This window comes from Nycticebus coucang, chromosome 20 (genome assembly GCF_027406575.1).
Source record: "Nycticebus coucang isolate mNycCou1 chromosome 20, mNycCou1.pri, whole genome shotgun sequence".
Classification (NCBI taxonomy): domain Eukaryota; kingdom Metazoa; phylum Chordata; class Mammalia; order Primates; family Lorisidae; genus Nycticebus; species Nycticebus coucang.
Genome location: NC_069799.1, coordinates 42,863,171 through 42,882,512, shown reverse-complemented (window position 1 = coordinate 42,882,512; position 19,342 = coordinate 42,863,171). Strand labels below are relative to the sequence as shown.

At 41.7% G+C, this 19,342-nt stretch overlaps 1 protein-coding gene across 5 annotated transcripts in view; it reads right to left on the bottom strand.

Annotated features, from left to right (window-relative positions):
• The window catches only part of NRP1 (neuropilin 1), a 161,101-nt gene that overhangs the window by 12,981 nt on the left and 128,778 nt on the right, over window positions 1-19,342 (bottom strand). For 3 of the 5 annotated variants that reach the window (XM_053572334.1, XM_053572335.1, XM_053572336.1), the window contains 4 exons: window positions 16,859-17,003; window positions 12,644-12,748; window positions 6,068-6,127; window positions 474-611 (listed from right to left, as the gene is read on the bottom strand). In XM_053572334.1, the coding sequence (XP_053428309.1) occupies window positions 474-611; window positions 6,068-6,127; window positions 12,644-12,748; window positions 16,859-17,003 (448 nt within the window). The remainder of the gene's footprint in view (window positions 1-473; window positions 612-6,067; window positions 6,128-12,643; window positions 12,749-16,858; window positions 17,004-19,342) is intronic. The other 2 variants (XM_053572337.1, XM_053572338.1) reach the window with 1 other exon arrangement.

Here is a 19,342-nt window from a genome sequence, read left to right as displayed (position 1 = left end):
CTCAAACATGTGACCTCCAGTAGTCCTCCTGCTTTGGCCTCCTAGAGCGCTAGCATTACAGGTTTGAGCCAATACACCCAGACTGTGATTTGGTAATTGTTGAGGCAGGCTTAGGTGCCTATAGGGCTCATTAAATTTTGCCTTTTTCTACCTTTAAGCGTGTTTGACATTGTCTATAAAGTGAAGGTCAGGAAAAGCATGAGACAAATACTGATTCACACATTTTGCTGTTTTGGGGGTTAGGGGGTGCCATCAGTGACCATGTTCTATCAGGATTCCTACTACTTGCCCTAAACTTATCTCTAATGGAGAAAGAGGCTTTGTTAATTCCAGACAATTCAAGCGTGAGTCAATGCTGTTAGTATTTTTCTAAACCCTCCTGAATTCACAGGCACCAGAAATCCTCTACAGTAACACCCTCTCTGATTCAAAGAGAACTTGTAAGATCCTGAGGCTCGGTGGGCTCTCTGTACCTGTGTGGTCTTGAATGGGTCCTGTCTTGCTGGTCAGCACGCTCCACTTGAGTTGCACATGGTTGTCATGTTCCCAGTGACAGAACGTCTTGTGAGAGCCCCAGCCAAACTCGCAGTTAAGACCATATGTTGGAAACTCTTCCGTGGGTGGAAAGGAAAAAGAGACAAGCAGAGAAAGACACCTTTAATCCTTTAGGGTCAGAAAGGGCCTTCATTGGTCCATGGAAAGCACGATTAACTCAACCTCACATCTGTTCCAAAACTCGGAGAAAGCCGCAAAATCCTGGATTACCAGGAAACCAAAAGATGCATGGAGATGCCGAAATGTTTGCAAAATCACATTTAGTGATTTTTTTTAAAATCCAGCTTTAAAAAGATTATGACCTGCCTGACAAATTGGGTTTATCTAAAATTTCCAGGAAGGCTACTTTCCAAAGCACGTACGTGACACATGCAGCATTCTTTCCATTTCCAGAATATTTAATATGAAAGGTACTCTTTTCTGGAGGATGAATCATATAAATTGATACCCACCGATGAAAAGAATCTTAATTAGAGACATGAGCCTCGAAAGTCTGGAAAAGTGATTTGGCAGACTGCCTCATCTTATTCCCACCTCACCTGCTGATGCTTCAGATCTTTAGTGTCAGGGTAAGAATCTCAGAAGCATTTTCATAGCATTATTTTTTTTTTTCTTCTACACCTTCTATCAGGTCGATTAAGTTTCTGCTCTTTTGGTGAATTTCTAAATTTACATTTAAATTGTCCATTCCTCTTAAAACCTCAATGCAAGGTCATAGGAACCTGAAGCACATTTACATAGTGACCTATTTTTATTTTGTAATGTGCAAAATGCTTCCTTGGGAATCTGAAAAAGAAAGTGAGTAGATTCCCAGGAACGGCTGTCTCCCCTGCCCTGCAAGGTGCTAGCTGACCATGTTGATTTCAAAACCAAACCATATATCCTTATTTTTTTATGCACACTTTTTTTTTTTTGAAAGGAGCTTAACGTTTTAAGTATGGGAAGCGTGAAATCACGGATACTTGGGATTTGTTTTGTAAATATAAGTGAACAATAAAAAAAATCATTCTAAAGATGAGATTCTCAGGCTTCTGCCCATCCCCCCACTATAAAGTGACACACACACACACAAAAGCGGCTGTTTCCACTACTGAAGAAGGGGCTGGCTTCACTTGTCAGTGAGCTTAGGCAGTCCACAAGATGGCAGCATTGACACGGACAGGGAGGCGCCCAGTGCCTCTTGGTCAATTGAACTTAAAAATAAGCCTCAAAAGAATCCGAAAGGAACAATAAGGGAAGTCTGGCATTCTAGGCAGTAATAGAGTCAGGCTGAGACCCTATCTCGCTTTGAGCTTTTCTTTAACTTGCCCAAGTGTTTAACACAAAAGCCTCACACCTCCTCCTTCCTCTCCCAGCCTGGTGGCCGCTGTCCCTCCCTCACTGTCACAATGGCAGGAAGAATTTTAAGGGAAAGATTTATTGAACAGAGAAGGATGGTTTACTTTGGATTTTTAGTTTCCAAGGAACTCTTTTCAAGTGCTAATATCAAACTTTGGAAGGAACCCACCCTAAGAATTGTCAACACCTAGCAGGTTGGTCTTGTCCCAAAGTCACCCCCCAACAACGGGTGGTCAGTTTGAGGAAGTAAACCAGTAAGTAAGCCACCTGACATATATAATGTAAACACTTTTAGTTAGCACAAAAGGGCTGTATTTCACAGCGATCATGTCATTGGAGAGATATATTTCATGTCTGGTCTCTCATAACCATGAAATAGGACTTCTGAAGGCATGAGAAACTCTCTCTGAAATTTACCACCCTCTTGTGCTGCAAGATTGAATTATGCAGATGAGATCAGTTCAGCTGCACAGCAACTGAATGGTTGAGCAACCTTGGATGTCAACGCCCATGACCCTGGAATGTACGGTTGCATAATCTCATGTTAGAAAATGTTAATACTGGAAAATGTTAATGTGTGTATGTGTGTGGTTTTGATTTTTCTTCTTAAATGTACTTTATAGGACATGCACATTGTGAGAGGGCAGAAAGCCAGCTCAGGACACACATTTCTGGTTATATTCGCCTTGGTAATACATTTCTTGTGTAGTCCAGGTAACCACATCACCCATTACTGTGGCTATTAATATTCTGATGGTATCATAGAAAATATGTGATATTTTTGTAATGACTCTAGGACACAGAAAAAGATGTTTCAGGCTCCCCTCTCACTGTAGTGAATGGTAGTCTCCCTTTACCTTCCCATGTCCTTTCCAAGACTATGAATTTAACAAGGCAAATTTTGCTGAAGCCATTATAGACACAAGCACGGTCTTAAGCTTTCATTTTGAGGACTCTTATCCATGTAATAAACTCGGTGGGCATATAATATTCATATACTGTCTGGGCTGTAATCAAATGAGTAAAAGGCTATTAAATGGTCTGCTCTAACTTTTTGTAAGTTTGGGCTCTTTTATCTTCTTATCACCATCATATGACTTATGGCAATTGTGTTTATTTAAAAGAAATGCTTTTAAATCAATGCATTTTGTGGAGGAGTAGTTCAATGTCGAGCCTTCGAACCTGGCTGGAAAAAGCAATAATTAAACACACAAAATACCCATAAACATTTATATAAAGGAAAAAGTAAAAAAAAAAAAGAAGAAAAGGAAGAGAAAAAGGGAAGGGTAGAAGGGAAGAGAAAAAGCGAGAGAAAGGAAGAGAAAAAAAGTAAATGGAAAAATGGATGAATGAAATAAAGAAATAGACATACAGGACTATTGACTTTTTAAGTTTTCAAAATATTACCCAGGCCCTGAAGCTGCACAGAACTCTCATTAAGTTCAATGGGAATAATCTGGCTAAATCCCTTCTTGACTCTTAAAAATGGCAGGAAACAATATTCCGAACTTAAAACAAATTTATGGTCTCTGAGAGCAAGCACCAGCTGCGTTTGTTGAACCCATCTCGCCTGAAGTTGAATCATTAACACTATATATATGCACAAGGATTTAATTTTTAAATCTCACATTCAGAACTTCTATTGAGCATGTTAACACACTTACTCATGGACTGGTCTTTCAGTCCAAACAAGTGGAGGTGTTGAGACCTACATAATTACAGGTTACAGACACCCCCTGAGCTGCCATAGAAACATTGGATGATTCTCAAAGGGTAAGAGCCCTCACTAGCAAAAGCTTGATTAAAAATGCAGGGTTTCTCATCAGTTCCTGGCAGACCATTTAATAGCCTTTTACACGTCTGATTACAGCCCAGACAGTATATGAATATTATATGCCCACTGAGTTTATTACATGGATAAGAGTCCTCAAAATGAAATCTTAAGACTGTGCTTGTGTCTATAATGGCTTCAGCAAAATTGAATTATGATGAAGATTTCGGGGTCGATTGATTTACTGCTTCTTGTGGACATGCTTAAAAGAATCTGGAGAGTGGATTAAAGCATCAGTTGGATGAATCTGACTGCTAGGTGGGTGGACACTTCGGAGTTGGCCAATGGTAGACTTGACCTCTGACTCAAAGCATGCTAAGATCCTTGTGCAGTGTTCTGTGCATGGGCTCAGCCAGAAGGTGACAACCAGCAGAACTCCTTCACCGAAGGTCAGACAATTCTTTACCAACAAACAAGGACTTAGAGCCTTTACTCATGACCTCAGACAATGGAAAAACAGGAAACCAAGTCCATTCACAAAGGACAATGGGCTGACCATGAAATTCAAACTGGATTGGACCACTCCTGATCAGCCAGTGTGTTTTGAACAGCACTTGTTCAGATGGTGGGAGCCATGGGTCTCCCTGGTCTCATGAATTACTCACCTGCCCTTTGGACCTTGTGAGAGGACAGACTGGCTGCTTCATGAGTACATGATGAGAATGACCTTGATGTCATGCACAAATCAAACACATTAACTAAATTGTGCCTGCTCTGATCATACAGCTCTCCAACCTTCAGGGAAGACTGTGTAGGATTATCTAAACTGAAGGTTTAGAGTGGATGGTAGTAGTCTTCCTTTCATTGATAGAACGTTCCATTTTCTCCAAAGCTGCTGTTCATTTAGATTTTTATTTAATGATCCCTAGCTCTTTTAAAGCAGGGAGAGATGAGATGAAACAAATTAGTTGGCAACTTCATAGTGGCTTTAACTACTTCTCTGCCAAGAGAAGAAACTAAAGCAACAGTAAACATATTTGTTATGTGATCAGAACTTCATTTATTCACCTCATCCCTCTTCCCCATTGCAAAGGGATGTAAAGAGTCATTCAGGATGTTAGATAATCATCGTGAGAGGTAAGAGGTGTTAGGAAAGCTAGAAAGCTGGTGGGAGTCACAGGTTCCTTCATGAAGAAGCTGTTGGTCTCCCAGGTGGGTACACAATCTCTTAAGGCCACATTTTTATCACTTCAAAAGATGCGTGTGCAAGACGACAGTGTGTTTTTGGAATTTGGGTGATGATTGTTGCCTCTTTTGGTATTTGGGCTGTGGGGTGGCATGGGTTCTGTCAACCCGGGCATACCCCAGGGCAACTTGGGGTTAAGTTCAGCTGAACAGAAGTTTGTTTTGCAGTTTAATCAGGTCAATAGTGACAGCAGTTCTTTAAGGAAGCATACTAATTAGAGCAGCCCTTTCTGCTTTCTGCCTTGCTAGGTAGTGTCATACCATTGAGGAAACATTGATATACACCACACGCCCCATTAATAAATGACTGTAGAGGCCAAGGCTGAGTGAGCTTCCATAAAGGAAATGGGAGAAGCTGGAAAACTGACCTGTTCACCTTACTCTAATGATTAACCGTTAAAGTATTTAAACCTCTGATTGCTCATACCCACTGTTTTCCTTCATGTACGTGTGTGTGTGTGGGGGGGGGGAGAATTTCACAGAATAGTAAGAAAAAACCCAAAGTGATCAAGAGGAAGGCTGCACTGTTTAACTGTGACCGGCCTCCGTATAAACAGCAAACTGTGGGCTTAAAGAAAATAAAAGAAAACAAGTTGTTATGCTTTTTTTATTAACGGCCAGGAGGTGCCGTTCCCAAGGGCGCCCCTCTCCCTGTGCGCGTTTGACTGTAAACTGTGGTTTCCTGAACCCCCATTTTGTGGCCCGCCCACTGGAAACGCTGTTGTAAAACTGCCAACTCCGTGGCAGGCGAAACTGACAAAGTTTGCCTGTGTGGGTCTTGCAGGATTGCGATGAAAATAAATAGTCAGGCTGTGCTGCCTGCGAGATTTCCTTCTTCTAGAGTTTGCAAACACAACCCGTGTCCTAGCTGTACTGCTTTTAAACAAAGTATGTTACTCAGCTCCTTCCGTGGAGAGCCGGGATTGTCACCATTTGGCAATTACTGATGGAGAAGGAAATCTCGTTCCCTGATGCATATACATGTGGATGAAAGGAAAACAGTATTTATGGCTCACGCTTGGAGACCAGATGCTGTGTGGCACCTCTCCTTTTAGGCCTTTTGGGGAAGCAGAAACCCACGGCAGTGCGCTATTTTCAGGGGGGGAGGAAGAGAGGAGAGGGGTATGAATCTCCCATATTTTATATTTTATTTGGTACCTGATTGCATAGTGCTGTCTAATACTGTCGGCTTTTCTGTGCTCAACACCGTGGTACCACCTGAAAAACAAAACAAAAAGAACGCATCAAAAATAGAAGAAAATGGTAGATAATTTGCAGAAGAGAAATGCATGCTTATAAGCATCTATCCCAGAGGCAAACATTTCCCCTAGAAAATCCTTTCTTGAATTCCAGCAATAGTTTTGCTTACATTTTGCTCACCACAATTTTACATTCAAACAAAGCATTATTTTTTTTTGGTACCGAATACATTTCTTTTAAAAACAATTTTAACTGTCCATATTTACAGTGTCCAACACGTTTTGATATATATATACTTTGTGGAACGGCAAAATCAAGCTAATTAATATAACGCGTTGTTTCACACACTTTTTTGTGGCGAGCACACTTAAAATCTAGTCTTTTCGCAAGTCTCAAGTACGTAATATATTCTAACACATTTCTTTGTAAAGCATGAAAAAGGCATGAAGAGTTTGAGGCTTTGTTCGAGGGCATTCTCTGATTCCCAGACTGAGCGTGGCATACAATTACAACAGTGAAAAGCAAGGGCCTCTGAATGTCCTTGGTGACTTGGGTATTCAACTTGACCCAGACCTCTGAGCTTCAAATGGTTTTCCAAGGTTTGAGATGTGTGCCTTCAGGGAATTTGCAAGGCTAGTCCCCACAATTCTATTTAAGAAAACTGGAAAACTGAAGGCTCAGAGTGGACAGTGGTATTCTTCTTTTCATTGGCTGCTGTAGTTGTTTATTTTTGCCAAGGACAAATACTCGGGCCAGTATGTGGTTTGGAGAAGCTGCAGGAGGAAAGGGAAGGGGAGGAATATTTTTTTGCAGTCCGAAGGAAGTGAGACGTTGAACCAATAATACCCTGAACCCTGTTACTTTGAGTCTGTGTGGGTCTACTTTGGAATTCCTGGTCAGGGGACAGGCATTATAGAAATTTAGCTTCGTCCTCTTTTATTCTCTGTCTTAACTCGCCCATTTTCTACTCTTCATAATTATACTTCTAAGTAGTGTCCTTCTTTTTCTCTTCTCCCTCCCCCCCCCCCAGAATATTAGGGGCTATACATGATTTGTGCACATACTTTGTTTTTGTACAGCCTGAGTCAAAGTTAAACACATAAGTGTGCCCTTCACCTGGCTTGTGTGTGCTGTACCCAATGAGGGTGAATTGACACCTCCCCTCCTTTCTCCTTCCCCCCACAGCTTGATTTTCACTGAGATTTACTTCCATACATACACTTAAGTGTTGACTTATTAAGTTCCAAATTGGTACTGAGTATATGAGTTTATTTCTCCATTCTGGTGATGTTTCATTGGGAAGAATGGTTTCCACAACTCAAGCGCCATTCATCAACATGTGAATGAATTAATGAACTGTAGTGTGTGTATACCATGGAATAAATACCATGTACGTATACCATCCCTAAAAATAGATGGAAATTTTGCGTCCTTTGTAACGACCTGGATAGATTTGGAGACTGTTCTCCTAAGCATCACAAGATTGGAAAAACAAGCAGCACAGGTACTCAATACCAATTTGAAATTTAGGAGATTAACAATCACAGACTCACACCAGAGAAAAATCTCAATTAAACTCAAGAAAGAGGGAGGAGGAGAGGAGGTTCCGTAGCTTCCCACCAAATGGGTATGATGCTTGGATACATGGCACACTCCCTGGGTGTAGGTCACAACTGTCACTCTGATTTTTACCTGTCATGTGTAAATTATATAACCTGATGGGAAATAAACAAAGAATGACAAAATAAAAAAAGGGGAGGCTCCTGTGGCTCAACAGAGTAGGGCACTGGCCCCATATGCCGGAGGTGGCGGGTTCAAACCTAGCCCCAGCCAAAAACTGCAAAAAATAAAAAATAAAGAAAGAAGGAACAATGGTTTCCACTTCCCTCCAGGTTGTCCAGAAAAGACCCCACAGCACCATTTTCATGGCTGAGTAGTACTCCATAGTAAGCATGTATCACATTTGATTAATTCATTCATGTATTGGCGGGCACTGGGCTGTGTCCACATCTTTGCGATTGTGAGTTGTGCTGCTATAAACGTTTGAGTGCGGTCAAGCCGCGTTCTTACCCGTGCCCAATCAGAAGCACCACCTGAGTGCTGGCTGAAATTGCAGTTTCCTATCTACCTGTCCTCTCCAGACCTGAGAACCAGACTGTCTATGGGTAAGGCCTTGAAATTTGGTGTTTATTTATTTATTTAATTGTTTCAGGTTAATTTGGGGTATGAAGAATTATGTTACAATGTTTGTATTTGTTAGGTAGAGTCTGTCTTACAATTGTGTGCCCTAACACCGTGCCCATTAAGTGGGAGCACACCCATCCTCCTCCTTTCTCACCTCTCTGCAATCCCTCGTTCCCCCTCCCCCCACCTTGAATCTTGAATTGAATTGAATTTTTCTCATATGTGGGCATGTATTAGATCATCTACTGGCTTCATATTAGAATTGAGTACATTGGATTCTTGCTTCTCCATTCTTGTGGTACTTTACTAAGAAGAATGTGTTCCTCCATCCAGGTTGATACAAAAGTTGTAAAGTCTCCATGTTTCTTTATGGCTGAATAGTACTCCGTGGTGTACATATACCATGGTTTCTTAATCCATTTCTGGGTTGATGGGCATTTAGGTTGTTTCCACATTTTGGCGATTGTAAATTGAGCTGTGATGAACAGTCTAATGCAGCAGTTCTCAACCTGTGGGTCTTGACCCCTTTGTAACAATGAAAATACACCATAGCATTAGGAAGGTTGAGAACCACTGGTCTATTGCAAAAGTCCTTATGGTAAAATGATTTTTTTTTTCTTCTGGGTAGATGCCTAGTAATGGGATTGCAGGGTCAAATGGGAGGTCTAATTAGAGTTCTTTGAGGATTCTCCATACTTCCTTCCGAAAAGATTGTATTAGTTTGCTGTCCCATGAAATCTGCTTTTTTGAAAGCTTCTCAGGGGAATCTTACAAGCCACTAAATTTGGTCAACAGCAGTTTGCTGTTTCTGCCTTTGTTTCTCCAGTGTGTTTGCCATGCAGATGACGGTTGGAGGTAACCTGTTATCCCGAGATAAAAAATAGGAGTGAGTCAGGGTGAAGGAGTGAGGAAGATCCAAGACCATCACGGAAAGTTCCGGAGGTCATAAGGTGCTGTAATTGTACACTTTCCAATAGCATCATCAATAAAGGTTTGTAATCTTCATCAGGGCCAGGCCACTTCTGCATGATCAGAAATCATGTCGCATATCCATAGTATGAATCAGAGGGCTGTGAAATTGTGCTCCTGGAATGATCTTAAGATTTCTGAGCTAATCAGCTGGCCCAGCTACCCCTGATCTCCCAGTAAACATGTTGGCTGACTGGTTACACGTGCGCGTGGCCTCAACAAGGCAGCAGGACTGGAAAGAGGAGTTACATATATTAGGGGGTAAGAAGGTGAATCTGTAATGGCCGAATTGGAGAGAGGCCAGAATACATTAGCATGCTGTTCCCAGTGGTCTTAGAGGAGAAAGATTCAAGGTGAAAATCCACATTTAAAACCGATATGCATTATCAGTTTTGTTACAGGTTGGGGGCCAAATTCCACTGTTGGGTACACACAGCTCCAGTGTGAAATCTGGCCTCCTGGCGCCTTTGAAGCCAATTGTATTATCTCATGACTTCAAAGGCATTTGCAAATGAGTAACTTTAAGTGAGAATTTTCACCTTGGTCAGCAAGTATGGGAGAGCAAACTCTCTGCTCATTTCCATGAGTTTGCTACAGTTCACCTGGAATTCAGAGCTGTTTGTAAATAGTGACCTTTGTGCTATAATATTTCTCCCTCTCCATATACAAATAGGTCACCCCAGCAAAAGAAATTAAATAGACACCCCCTCCTAAGAAACTTAGGACACCGCTAAAGACCTCACTGATTCCAATTTCCAAAGCTCCCACCTCTTAGGGTTAAAGTAAGAATGCTCTTGGTTTGGCCTCATGACACTGAACATCCAGAGTTTGTGGATCTGACAGTAAATTCTGTACTTTGTTAATTCTGTAGCTGGGCCAGAATTAGCAAAAAGGATGCAAAATTGAATGTGAGCACAGGGCGAGGGAGGGGGGTTGTTGTTTAGATGTAAAAAGGTACTTGGGTTAGGTGAAGTTTTTTCTCCTTGCAAAATAATTTACATGTGAGCATATCCACTCTCAGAAAAGAATAACAAATAGCTTCGTAAAGTAAAATAAATTTTCTAAGAAGGAAAAATTGCCTTTTGTGCAATAAGTGAATAGGAAGCCTGAGAATGTCTCCTTAAAAAAATCACCTCTTCTTGGCTCAGCGCCCGTAGCACAGTGGTGAGGGCGCGGTCCACATACACTGAGGGTGGCAGGTTCAAGCCCAACCCAGGACAGCTAAACAACAATGGCAACTGCAACAAAAATAGCCAGGCGTTGTGGCAGGCACCTGTAGTGCCAGCTACTTGGAAAGCTGAGGCAAGAGAATCACTTAAGCCCAAGAGTTTGAGGTTGCTGTGAGCTGTAATGCCACAGCACTCTACCCAGGGCAACATAGTGAGATGCTGTCTCAAAAAAAAAAAAAAATCACCTCTTCTTAATGGGGGTGTTGGTGGGCATTAACCCCTCTGAACCACTTAATATATGCAGGAATTTATAGAATTATTGAGAAAATAACTCTCCTCCCCATGGTAATATATTTTTAAAGAATTAGAATACATTGGAATGGTCTTAAGACCGTTAGAATGAACATTTTTCTACGTACCCAAGAAATAATTTAAACACTGTAGGTAAAAGCAAAACACTTTGTACTTTTAAAGGATTGTCAGTGTTTCCACTATAAATGCCCCATTTTCTGTGGTTTGTAACTGCCTGCCATACACAATTTGCTCCAGGCTAACATACTTTCCCTGTTTCATTCAAAGGCTCAGTTTCAATTGATTCAGTCATGAACTAATGCAAAAATGAGAAGGCTGGTTGTTCTGATATGAGGAGTAAATCTCAGGCTTTGTTTCTAATCAATATTAACTGACCACTTTAGGGTTTATAAAGAAAAGAACCCCCTCCACAGAGGGCGATTGAAAAGGGGATGCTGTGGTACTGCAGCCATTCCTTTTTATGAGACATTTCAGTAAGGATGTGTGATGGAGTCTGAAAAACAGCCTGAGGTTTGCGGGGTGGGGGGAGGTGGGGTGTTCAAAGGCAACCCTGGGGAGGTTCCGGAACAGTACTCTGTTTTTTACATCAGCTGTAAGGGTTTTCAACTTGAACTTGACATCTTACACAGCAAATGCCTCTGCATTAATTAAAGTCATTTTTGTGGCTTGTGGTTACGTACATACAAGATTTGCATTCAAAAGCCCATAGCAACGTGACATGTATTGGCCACATGAATATTAAGTGATTATCTTGGAAATTTGGAGAAAGACAGCTTTAGGAGGTAGGATTTAAATGTAAACCCAGTTCATGCTATAAATTTCTGGGCTAGTTTTTTTTTTTTTTTTTACCCTTTATCCCTTTATTCCATTTCAGAGTGCAGAGTGCTCTTGCTCCTTCCGAGGAAAGCTTTTGAAGTAATTGGAAATGTACCATAGGACACCTCCTTACAGACTTTGCACTGATGCATTAGCCAATAATGTAGCCTTATTATGAATCTACATGGTTAACGTCTTCAGTTTTGCCCATGGAAATTAATTATGTGGGCTCTCTCAGTCTCTTCTGGTTAAAAACACAGCTCTGCGTTCAAGGGCTCATGTTTAATCTAAAATGAGAGTCAGATGCTATATGAAACTGCATTTTGACCCGGGTGGCAGGAAGGGTCCCACAATACCTTTTGCAACAATAGGGTGAAAATCCTAGTGCCTTGGCCAATTTCCAAATGGTGCAATCCCATTTCCCCACTTGCTTGACATTTCCTCTGCCATTCTAAGTGGAAGAGAAAGTTACTTCCTAGGAGTAACTTAGGAGATTAGGGAGTAACACTCTAATTAGTGAGGTGTTTGGCACACCTCTGCTAGTCGGTGGTGATGTGAAAATGGCAAGCTAATTCTCCCTTTGTAAATTTTAATGTAGAACCATTTACAAAATCCCGATTTGAAAGCTGCCTTTCAAATATAAACCTGATTTCATCAGTTAGTTGGATAAAGGAGTCACTCAAACAAAAACCTGTCTTCATGAAAAAAGAAAAATAAACACTCTGAAGTGTGTGGTTATGTAGTGGTGGTGGATGTGCCATGGAGGGGGCAGCTTGGAGATGAGGGTCAGTGTAGCACCTTAGTCATGCAGAAATTCTCATTCAATTAAGGCAATCCTAGCTGGGAGCTCTGAAAATGGCTCAAATTATCGTTTCAAATGGCTGTGGCTATTAGGAAAACCTCATTCATGGGGATGGCATGAGGAAATGATGATGTGTGTGTCCTGGCAAGGGAGGCCTCCAGTTCTAGGCCAGTTCTGCCACCATCAGATGCCATGCAGAGCTAGCAGCATGCGCACCCCCCCACCACCCCCACACACATACTCTGACATGGCATAGCAATGGGATGAAGATGGCTTCTGCACCTGTGAGCTGGAAGTCATCACCTGTTCCACTGTGGCAGTTGGCCTGGTCATCATCACACTCGTCCACTGGGTTCCCGTTGGGAGTGGTTGGTACAGCTGTAGGTGCTGAAACAAGATCCAAGTATTATTATCTCACACCTTCGAAATGGATTCTCAAGCCTCCAGCTGTTGGATCTGCTAACGCTTTTGAAGAAAACTTAAATCTACAGTAAGAAGACCAGGTACACCGTTCGCCTCTCTTTCAGGAGCTAAATGTACTTGAATTCTGCAGAATGTATCAGAGATTCTTTTTTCTTTTTTTAGTATTTGATCCATATCTGCTGAGTAGAGTTGGCTGCCTTAGCGTTTTAGACATAGTTATCTACGTAAACATCCCTTTTCTGAAAAGGCCTTGAATTCTTGCTGGCTATTTTATTCATGACCCTGGAGTTGAGAGCTTTGATGAAGGATATTTTGCCTCAACTCTTTTTTTTCTTTTCATTTTCAAGGTGCTGGAGAACTCACTTTTCATGAATTCTTTTATATTCGTAGTATTTACTAAGTTTGCTAAGTTTATATTATATTTTCTCCCCCAAAGGGAGTCTCAATATTCACAGTTAGTACACTATTGCTCTTTTTTAAGAGCCATTCCATTTCTGTGTAAGTAGCTTCTCAACCTGGGAACCCTCTCTCCAAAGCAGGTGTGTGAGAGAAGCTGTCTCAGATATCCTAGGGTCATTTTACCTGAACTCTCCTAGGATTGCATTCCACTGCTGGCAGGTAGTCCTCAATCTTTGAATTTGTAGTTGAAAAGTAGCCAACATTAATCAAAGACTGCTTTTGAAGTCTTTTAAATTTAGTTGGGTCTATTTCTTTTTCTTAGTCTGTTACTCATTTTTGCAATCTGTTTAATATTTTACAGTTTTCAGCATTGCATTTCACTTTACAAGATTTGAGATAATGTAGAGTTCTCTTGATGTTTGAGAACCAGACAAGATGCTGGTGGGGGGATGAGGGGAGGATAGGGTTGGAGAGAAGGGGCTGCTCTCTCATGGCTTCTGGCCAGGAGGAATGAGGCAATAATTTGTTTTCTCAGTAAAAATTGGACACTGTTTATTATGCTGCTTATGTACAGAGCAGAGTTATCACAAATGGAGAAACACAGCTAAGTTTCAACTTATTTAATTGGTCAACTATACACACCAATAATCACTAGGAAATCCGCGTGCACGGATACTGTGCACACCCACCAAGACATGCAATTTAGACTTCGTAAAGTGCAAGTACACATCTTCTGCTCTTACTGTATAAGTAGACTTTTCTCCAGCAATCCAGAGAGTTGCCTTCCCTAAGTTCTCCTTTCTCTTGACAATGTGCTACTTTTAAGTATCTAAACTCGCTGTTCATTTTGCTGATCACTCTGCATTCCTTATGGTGTTTATAAAGGCAGATTTCCCCACTGAAAGTGGCCCAGAGCAGTGCCTATGTTCGACTGAGAAAAAGTACAAAAGAGAATTCTTTGTCTGCTCTGATTTTACTATTTGAAAATATATTATCTTTTGTAGATCTCTAATGGTCTCTCTCTCCCCTTTTTTTTTTTTTTTTGGTGAGACAGAGTCTCACTGTGCCCTCAGCAGAGTGCAGTGGCGTCATCACACCTCACTGCATCCTCCGACTCCTGGCCTTGAGATCCTGCTGCCTCAGCCTCCTGAGTAGCTAGGACTACAGGTGCATACCCAGCTGTGTTTATTTATTTTTATTTTTTTATTTTTTGTGGAGACAGGGGTCTTACTCTTGTTCAGACAAGTCTCGAACTCCTGAGCTCAAGCAATCCTCTTGTCTCAGCCTCCCACGGTGCTAGGATTACAGGTGTGAACCACTGTGCCTGGCTCTAATTGTTTCTTAAATACGGTATAAGTGCTAGTGTGTGTCACACTTTATGGGGGCAAGACATGATTGCAAGAGGGACTTTGCCTAACAATTGCAATCAATGCAACCTGGCTTATTGTACCCTCAATGAATCCCCAACAATAAAAAAAAATATATATATATATAAAACCAAATTAAAAAGAATCGGATGGGTACACATAGAAGGCTAGACTGGACTTTATCCTCTATCTATATCCTTTTAGGTATCTCCTGTTGCCACAAGGCACAGTGTACATGTTTAATAAAGGCCTGTTAATCGATTCAAGGTAGAAGAAACACACGCCTTTCACCAGTGGTGTTAAAAAGCTTTGAGGTTACTTTTCCTGGATGTTGGTTTCACAAATACAGCTCGGGGCAAGTTCCTCACTTCTCTGAGCACTGGGAAACATCTGTAGGCAAATCCTTTCACCCACAGTTTCTACCTCACCACAGAGTTGACACTGGCAAACTGCCACAAGGCTCAGCCTTTTCAACCATCTATTCACTCCACCTCCTAAATCAGAGCTGGCTTCCAGAGCCCAGGCTCAAGGCCTGCCTCGGAGCAGCAGACTCCCTTTTCCAGATGACGGCATTTCTCAGCAAATCGAATGAATGCGTCCACACTTTGTGCAGTCTGCCCATCCCTCCTTTTTCTTGGCATCTTTGCCAAAGTCCTGGCACATGGTCATTCTTGGTCTGTGTTGATAGCAATCGGATAATTTAGAAGTCCAGGACATGACTACAGATACGAAAACAACCACACAGTAAAGAATGGGAGATAATGCTGTGCTTTTAAATAAACACATGGGAAAGTAGCCATGAATTATTCATCCAGTGCTGTGGTGATTGATAGTTGAAGACTTTGCAGCGCATGAGGAAAGTTGTATGGGTGTTTAATGGGCTCATGAGTGTAATTACATTTGGGTAGCTCAAACACAATTTGAAAACTGCAGAAGAAGGTGATATTAAAAAGAGCATTCTTCAAAACTATTATGAGCATAAAGGCTCTATTGTTTAACACCTGGATGTCAACAATAGGGGTCCTTTGAGCCAGCCCGGACAGGACCTCTATGGAGATAGGGAAGCTGGTATAGGCAACTCATGGATGCTCAAATCGAAGGCCGATGGGAATTCTAGGACATGAAAATATTCAGTAGTCGAATAACCAACTCAAAACATTTCTCTCATTCATGATGTATTAAAACAGAGTGCAGAGCTGAGGTCAATGTGTGAACCGAATTTGTACTCCAGCTGACCTTCATGGAATAATCTAAGTATCTGTCGTTAGCATCCTCGGATGGACTCACTGTATTTTCATCCACATCATCTCGTTCATCCTGTCTCTCTGCAGCAGCCTAAGAAATTCATCCAAGATAATGCGCCTTGATGTCTTGGTCTATCAAATGCTGTCTCCCGCTGCTATGTGATGATGGTCAACACTGCAGACAGAAGCGGGGTCAGACACAGACCCCTAAACAATATTTAAAAAGGCAAAGGAATTCGTGGTTTCTAGGAGCTGGTGGGAGGAGAAAGAGGATTGCTTACCTGCTTACCGGGTACAGAGTTTGACTTTAAAGTGATGGAAATATTCTGGAAATTATATAGACTTGGTGATTGTATCACGAAATGGTGAATGTACTAAATGCTACTAAGTTGTTCACTTTAAAAAGGTAAATTTTTTTGTTATGTGAATTTTACCTTAATAAATTATTATTACTGTGGGTTTTTTTTGTTTGTTTGTTTTTTAAGACAGAGTCTCATTATGTTGTCCTCAGTAGAGTGCCGTGGTGTCGCAGCTCACAGCAACCTCAATCTCTTGGGCTTACGTGATTCTCTTGTCTCAGCCACCCACTTAGCTGGGACTAAAGGTGTCCGCCACAATACCCGGCTATTTTCTGTTGCAGTTGTCATTGTTGTTTAGCTGGCCCAGGCTGGGTTCGAACCTGCCAGGCTCAGTGTATGTGTCTGGCACTGTAACCAATGTGCTATGGGCACTGAACCCTTAATAAATTATTTAAAAAAAAGTCAAAAGTCTTGCCCCTCCAAAAAAAGAGAAAGACAATCTCAAGGAATTGAAGATGAGTCACACAAATAAGCAAGACAAAAGTCCAATCGTTAGGGCTGCTTTGTGGCGGGTGTCAGAGCATGGAGCCACACTGTTGGGCAGGCTGGGAGACACAGGGTCACAGGGTAGGTGGTGGGCACAGGGAGGGAATGGTGGCAATTTGCAACAGCATCATCCCCCTGATGATGGGGGCACAGATGCATGAAAAAGGAAATAAAAAAACCAAGTAGGGAATGAGAAGGGACTCTGGAAATTGTTATTACCTTCTACTTCACAGCCCAGCAGCTCCATTCTCAGCCCGAGCCCGCCGTGAGTGGCTCTCTCGGGGTAGATTCTGATGAATCGTGTGGAAAGAGGTGGAAAAGTCCGCAGTTCAGGTGTATCATAGTTGTTGTTGCCCTCAAAAGACTGTGAAGCATGAAAAACACAGGTCATTAAGACAAAAAAAAAAAAAAGATAGAAAAGATAAGACCTCTCTTTCAGCAGTTGTTTTTTCCCATTTTTCAGAGCTCTTAATAGTTTAGAGAAATGGGCCTAGTTCCATCCCTTGGTAAATGGCTGACATCATTTTCACAAATGAGAAAGGAGAAACAATGAAACCTTTTCTGAGAAGTGACAGATATCATTTCCAAGACAATTCGGAGTATACACTCAAGCTCTACCAGGAGCTGAGGATTTAATGAGATATTTTTAAATGATACAGTGATACCCCTTGGGGCAAGGATACTTTTATCACCTCCTTGAGGTGGAGGAAACTCAGGAAGAGAAATTGACATTTTTTTAGAGCTTCCACGTATGTAACAGACATCACGTTTTTTTTTTTTTTTTTGTAGAGACAGAGTTTTACTTTACTGTCCTCGGCAGAGTGCCGTGGCATCACACCGCTCACAGCAACCTCCAACTCCTGGGCTCAGGCAATTCTCCCGCCTCAGCCTCCCGATTAGCTGGGACTACAGGCGCCCGCCACAACGCCCGGCTATTTTTTTGTTGCAGTTTGGCAGGGGCTGGGTTTGAACCCGCCACCATTGGTATATGGGGCCGGCGCCCTGCTCACTGAGCCACAGGCGCCACCCCCACAGACATCACGTTTTTAAGAAATACTCCTGTTTCATTATCTGAAACGAGAAGGTCCTTGTTTTGCTAAAACTTGGCCTCCTAGAAGAGGGAGGAATTAAATTTCTAAAGTAGAAGATAGTAGCTTTAACGTAGTACAAAGGCTGTTTATTCAAGAACTTGGGTTATTCCAAACCACTGAAATTGCTGTTTACTTAAGAAGTATCACCAGTTGGAGTCATTTGTAGATAAAAGACCTTCTTGTGTCAGGAAAGTACCAAGGGTCCTGACAGTTCAGTAATGTACGGGTTGAACTGTAGCATGAGTCAGCATCTCTTTTGAAGTGTGTTCCCAGTTTGAAGTCCCTGTGACACTTTTCAGGAGTGCAGGGCCACCCATTGCCAGTCTGCTGTTGAATAATATTATTTCTCTTTTTCCTTTGACAGGAAGGTCAACATCCTTGAGTGGAACCATAAGAAAATGGAGCAAAGACTAGGACTGTTTTCTTTTTCAAGAAATGGATAAGCCTTACTATATCCTCTTCTCTAAAAACCATTCTTTTTAAAAATAAACTATCTTAAAATTTTTTTAACCACAATTTCTTCCCTCTCCTTTCCTTCCTTTCCCCTTTCTTTTCCTTCCTTCCTTCCTTCCTTCCTTCCTTCCTTCCTTCCTTCCTTTCCTCCCTCCCCCCCTTCTTTCTTTCTTTCTTTTTTTCAGATGGAGTCTTTCTGTGTCACCTAGGCTGGTCTCAAACTCCTGGGCTCAAGGGATCCTCCAGCCTCAGCCTTCCAGGTAGCTGGGACTATAGACACAAGTATCACCATTCCTGGCTCCAACAACATTCTTAATGCCATCCAGAGGGGAAAAGAGGAGGAGGATTAGAAAAATAAAATAGCGGCTCAGCACTTGTAGCACAATGGTTACGGCAACTGTGCCATCTAAGCAACTGCCAACTGCAATGACAACTACAACAGAAAAAATAGCTGGGCATTGTGGCCGGTGCCTGTAGTCCCAGCTACTTCAGAGGCTGAGGCAAGAGAATTGCTTAAGCCCAAGAGTTTGAGGTTGCTGTAAGCTGTGACGCAACGGCACTCTACTGAGGGTAACAGAGTGAGACTCTGTCTCAAAAAAAGAAAGAAAGAAAGAAAAATAAAATAGTTCTGTCCTTGGGAATGTCCTTTTTATATATATCAAATATTGTATGTGAGGCATTGTTCTAAGTGCTTAAAATACATTAACTCGGCTTGGCGCTTGTAGCTCAAGTGGTTAAGGCGCCAGCCACATACACTGGAGCTGGCAGCTTCGAATCCAGCCTGGGCCCGCCAAACAACAATGACAGCTACAACCAAAAAATAGCTGAGCTTTGTGGTGGGCACCTGTAATCCCAGCTACTTGGGAGTTTGAGACAAGAGAATCACTTAAGCCCAAGAGTTTGAAGTTGCTGTGAGCTATGATGCCACAACCCTCTACCCAGGGCGACAGCTTGAGACTCTGCTTCAAAAAAAAAAAAAAAAAAAAAAAACATTAATTCATTTAATCCTCAAAATAACTCCATTAAATAAATTCTAGTATTATCTTGCTTTTACAAATGAAGAAACTGAGGCACAAAGCAACCAAATAATTTGCCATGGCCACACAACCAATAAGTGGCAGAGCCAGGGTTTAAATCTAGGCAGTCTTTATTTATTTAT